The sequence below is a fragment of the Austrofundulus limnaeus genome, unplaced genomic scaffold, assembly GCF_001266775.1.
Source record: "Austrofundulus limnaeus strain Quisiro unplaced genomic scaffold, Austrofundulus_limnaeus-1.0 Scaffold89, whole genome shotgun sequence".
NCBI classification, from domain to species: domain Eukaryota; kingdom Metazoa; phylum Chordata; class Actinopteri; order Cyprinodontiformes; family Rivulidae; genus Austrofundulus; species Austrofundulus limnaeus.
The window spans coordinates 89,201-94,910 of NW_013952491.1; the positions used below are offsets into that span (position 1 = coordinate 89,201).

Sequence of the window (5,710 nt, forward strand, 5' to 3'; positions counted from 1 at the left end):
AGCAAAAGTAGCCATAATAGTGATTTTGAACGACTCATAGAAACCATTACTGAAACATTTTGAACATAAAAAATCACAAGATGATGATGTAATCTACCAGAGTTTGATAAAATTCTGAATCACTTCCTGTTTTAAATTATGACTTAAAACAGACTGGTTTTCTTTTTGGCTTTTACTGTTTTTAATGTTTGTTGTTTTTATCATTTTAACAATTATTTTTTATTTATTGTTTTAAGGTCAGGTATGTACTGAGGTGGTTAAGTTTAGGGTTAAATGTCAGGGTAAGGCTGTAGAAATGACAAAGTCCATACAAAGATGTAAAAATCTACTTGTGTGTGTGTGTGTGTGTGTGTGTGTGTGTGTGTGTGTGTGTGTGTGTGTGTGTGCATCACATCGACGTGAAAAATTATCAATAAGTAAATTTGTTAATTTCCAGAATTGTGCATTTGATTCACAACTCACTCAAACTTTGAACATGAATAAATGAAACTTTTAAAGTGAAATGAAATAACTCTAATGACCGTCAGGGGAGAGGGGAGGGAGGTTAATAAAGATTCTCATTGTATTTATTTATTATTTTTTAAATTTACCGCTTCCTYTATGACTGAAAATCTGCACCATCTTAACCACTGCAGCAGCTCAAACACATTTAAATTAATATTAAATCTGTACATAATGAACATTTATGTTTTAATACAATAAATCTGGACCAGGATATGTTGAAATAATTGTTTTATTTACATAAAAACTTTAAGCTTGATTATAAATTTATTTTTTTCTCCAGGTTTCATCAGATGGAAAACCTGACTTTAGGTTCTGACATGCTACTCCTGGAGGGGCTAAATGTCTCCCCTCAGTCATCCATCCCTGTCTTCATCTTCCTCCTCCTCATCTACATCTTCATCATGCTGTCCAACATCAGCCTGGTGGTCCTGATCAGCCTGCAGAGGAGCCTCCATCAGCCCATGTACCTGCTCTTCTGCAACATGGGAGCTAATGATGCCTTTGGGGCCACCACCATCATCCCCCGCCTGCTGAAGGACATCTTCACCCCTCGCTCAGAGCGTTACATCCATTACAGCAGCTGCGTCCTTCAGGCCTTCTGTGCTCATGTGCATGCAGGAGCTGCTCACACCGTGCTCATGACCATGGCCTTCGACCGCTACGTGGCCATCTGCAACCCGCTGCGATACTCCACCATCATGACCAACAGGATGGTGGTGRGTCTGTCTTTAATAGCCTGGGGGGTAGCTCTGGTCATGGTCCTGATCCTGGTGGGTCTTAGTGTTCGCCTGTCCCGCTGCAGGGAGGTCGTGTCCCACCCATTCTGTGACAACGCCTCCTTGTTCAAGCTGTCCTGCGAGGACATCCTGATCAACAACATCTACGGTCTCGGCTACACCGTGGTTCTGCTGGGGTCTTCCCTCGGCAGCATCACGCTCACCTACTTTTGGATCGTCATGGTCTGCCTCACCAACCGCTGCAGGACCAACACTATCCGGGCCCTGCAGACCTGCACCACCCACCTGGTCCTGTATATGATCATGTRTGTGTCGGGCACCATCATGGTCATCCTTCATCGTTTCCCCAACTTATCGGACCACAGGAAGGTAGCCTCCATCCTGTTCCACATGGTTCCTCCTGCCATGAACGCCATCATCTATGGACTGCAAATCAAAACTGTTCGACAAAAAATCTCTGTCATGTTTACCGGGAAACTTGTAACAGACCAGAAGTGATGAAATAAAGACTTCAGCTAATAGTTTCTATCTTTTTTATTTGATATTTTTACACTTTAATAATTKAAATAACCTGCAGACGTAATTGTAGTTGAACTCCTGTGGAAAAATGTGAAAAACTCAGAAATTTGGAGAGATACACACACACATACTGGTATTTATCACAAGTGGGGACTGTGGTAAAACACCTGCTAAATGGGTACCAAACGTGTCACCTGAAATCATCTGACAAGTCTGATGGAAAAAAGTCAAATGTATGCAAAACCGTATTAATCTGCATCTGTTTACTTGTTTGTCTGTATCTTATGAACCCAGGGTGGATTTTAAGATGACAACTAAAACAGGAACCCACAAGAAAGAAGCAGGTCTCTGCTCATCACTAAGACTATGTTTCCAACAGTTTTATGTTTTAATTTTCTGTTTAATTTCTTCCTCACTAACAGAGATTATTAGTTAGTTTAAACTCAAACTAAGTGTTCTGAAAGTGACCAGAAGCTCAGGTAAAGAACAGGTGAACTGAAATACCTCTGGCTTTGCTGGTCTACAGGACTTTGAGCTACATGAATGGGTTTGTTCTGACAGCTTATTAAAAGGGACAATATCACGTAAAATTGACTTTTTGAGCTTTATGAGATAAAACAGGCTAAATTAGGATAATATAAAGCTGAAGCAAGACAAAATAAATTACAAAATTGAATGAAATGAGCAAAAATACAATCAAATAGGTATTAAATTATCTTTTTTATTATTAATCTGCAATATAAATGAGTTCATGTATCCAAAGAACACTATTTGGGGTTTAGTGAAGGAAAAGTAAAGATAAAGTTAAAAAATAGTTTTTATTGGGTGTAACTATCTCTTGAGTTTCTGCTGCAGCTGCTCCTGTTTTATAATCTGCACAGCTGCTGCTCGTTCACATGATTYGTGCAGGTTTACATATACTGAAGTAGACCTGTGGTCATTTGTTGAGTTCCTCACGAGTCTGTGAAAACAGAAAAACTTTACTCGTTCTGTATAAACAAAGCCAGTTTAGAGCACCTATCAAATAATGGCAAACTGAGATAAAAAAACATTTTTATCAATATTTCTAATAATAATAATAATTTGGAGTTGTGTTCATTTCTTTATCCAACATGTCACAGTAACTTTATTTTATCTGATGATAGCATCAGTCTGTGTTTAAGAGTTAAGACAAAATGTTTTAATTAAACTTTGTTTCATTTCATTTTAATATACATACAACACTTTGTCTCAGGCTGCAACTAATTTCAACAAATGTTACCGTTTCAATTTTTCTCACTTGATGAAGAGTTTATTCTTTCTCCCAACATTTAAATATGATAAAGTTATCAGGAGATGACTTCAGGTGTTTGTCTCTTTCTCCATGATGATGTAGTGTTTTATATGAGATTCTAATAAACTGGGTAAATGAACATATTCTTTGTATAGCACCATATATATTTAAACTGAACAGGACTGAACTGTATAAACTGTCAGGTCTGGGAGTTGATGTGTTTCGGAGCTGCCACAGCAGGTCTGAATCTCCTCAAAGTTCTCCTGATGGCTTCAAGCAGTTCCTTGTTCCTCAGACTGTAGATCATCGGGTTCAGGAACGGAGTGAGAGCAGAGTACAGCACAGACACGATGATACGCACCTACAACAACAAGAACAAAYTCTGTTCTCTGAGCAACTGACAGCCTTTTGTTGCACTAAACTCTTCTCACTTGACAGCTTTAAATAGAAACTGACCCAATGGTTTCATCATAAAGTGAAGCAGATAATTATTTTTATAAAAAATATTTAATTTAAATAAAAACTAAAACAAAATATATACATAACAGAAAGAAATAAGCAGAAAGAAGATAAATATCTGCCCCTCCCCCTCCAAAAATAAAACTATATTTATTTACAAAGTAACAAAAACCCAACTCAAAAGTATTAGGAGTGTAACAATACAGAATTGTTCAATACAGTGCTTCAGGTTTAATACACACTGTGTATGGAACAACACACTAGACTTTGTTCATAATTAATTTCAATAAATTACAAGTTAAGAAGGGCATGGACATTTTTCTTATTGTGAATTGAAAAATTATCAAATCATGACACTAAAGTGTCAAACCAAACCGAATCATGAATTTTCTGTATCGTTGCACCTCTAATAATTATTTCACTCTAAGTCTATAAATAAATAAACTCATTTCATAAATCTCATACCTCAGGTGAAAAGTTTCCCACCCTGTAGGAAATGTAGACAAAGGAAGCTGCAGTGTAGGAGATGGACACCACAGTCAGGTGGGCGGCACACGTTCCTAAAGCCTTCAGCCTCTGAGCGATGGCCATCTTGGACAGGGACACAAAGATCAGAATGTATGAGGTGAGGATGAGGACTCCAGTGGTCAGCAGGCTCAGCAGGGCGAACGCCAGAGACACGATGTTATCCACAGAGGTGTCGGCACACGCCAGTGTTCTTACGGACGACAGGTCACACCAGCCGTGTCGGATCACGTTTGAGCCACAGTAGGACCGCCGCAGGGCCATGACGGTGGGCGGCAGAGTGGTTAGAACACCGAACACCCAGGCCCCTGCAACAAGGAGCTTCTGGACGGGTCGGGTCATGATGGCCCTGTAGAGCAGAGGGTTGCAGATGGCCAAGTAGCGGTCGTACGCCATGACGGTGAGGATCCCTCGACCCGTTACAGACAGCTGGATGAAGAAAAACATCTGCATGAAGCAGCCGGGGACAGAGATGGTTAACTCTTCTCTCAGGAAGCCGGACAGCATGTTGGGGATGGTGGTGGTGGTGAAGACCATGTCCACAAAGGAAAGGTTGTGCAGGAAGTAAAACATGGGAGAGGAGAGCTTTGAATCCACCAGCGTCTGAAAACAGAGACACTGATCAGGACTCAGACTGAAACCATTTTCAGGGATATTGTAAAATTTTTGTTTTTCATTTGTACCACAAAGATGATCATGCTGTTTCCTCCTAGGATGATGATGTAAGTCAGCAGCAGGATGACAAAAAGGATCATCTTCCTGTCGTCGAGTCTGGACAGACCCTGGATGATGAAGAACAGGACTTCTTTAGGCTCCTGGGTGCCATTAATGAAACCCGACCTGAGATCAAGGGTCCGGTTCTGATCTGGAGCAGGAATAAAGTCATACAGAGATGCATGAAGACGGGGACCTCTGAGTTCTCTGTAAATATGACCATTCTCAGAATAATCTTTTATTAAAAAACATAGTTTGTGTGAATGAAGAAGATCAGAGACTTTTTAAAAGAGGTTTAAGTAGGACTGCTGGATTTTCTGAAAGTTTTTGTGGTAATTTTTCTGTTTGTAGGAAATAAAACTACAAATAATACAGATTCCAGATTTAAGATTTAACAGTCTTTTGTCCACCGGTGGGCAAAAATTACATTTTCTGCCTTTCAATGTTTCCAGGTGCTACAGGGAGCTTTTATTTTGAAAACCAGGATGTTAGACGAATTCCTTCAGTTCTTACTTTTTAGTTCAATTCAATTCAAATTCAAAAATATTTTGTTGATCTCAGAGGAAATTTAGGTTTAAAAAAGGTTGCTGTTATTAAAAAAATAAAAATATAAAATAATTACAAAAAATTAAAAAATTACAAAAAATTAAAAATGTCAAAAGGATTTTAAGGAATTTCAGGGGCGACTAATGAAGAGTTAAAGTTTGGTCTTAATGAAAAGTCATTTTTAGTAGCTTCAATTTCAGCTGTGAACAGACACATGGTTGGAGGAATCAGAAATAACTGCTTTATTTTGTAATTATAGTAAAATACAAAGAAACAAAACAGCTTCAGAATTTGATGATGATGATGATGATGATGATGATGATGATGATACTGATTTCAACATGTTAAAGTTTGACTTAAAATATAGTTGAATAAAATGTTTAAATTCAGTCATTTTAAAGCCAGAAACTAATTTATTAATTCAGAAAAACTA

General features: G+C 38.5%; 1 protein-coding gene and 1 pseudogene across 1 annotated transcript in view; one reads left to right on the forward strand and one right to left on the reverse strand.

The window, feature by feature from the left end:
• LOC106520185 (putative gustatory receptor clone PTE03) overlaps positions 1-1,762 on the forward strand; it is a 2,633-nt gene extending 871 nt beyond the window's left edge. The window contains exon 2 of the mRNA XM_014012153.1: positions 785-1,762. Coding sequence (XP_013867607.1) covers positions 795-1,739 — 945 coding nt within the window. The 5' untranslated portion in view covers positions 785-794 and the 3' untranslated portion in view covers positions 1,740-1,762. The remainder of the gene's footprint in view (positions 1-784) is intronic.
• Positions 1,763-3,176: 1,414 nt separating this feature from the next.
• Positions 3,177-5,710, reverse strand: part of LOC106520169 (uncharacterized) — an 18,864-nt pseudogene continuing 16,330 nt past the window's right edge.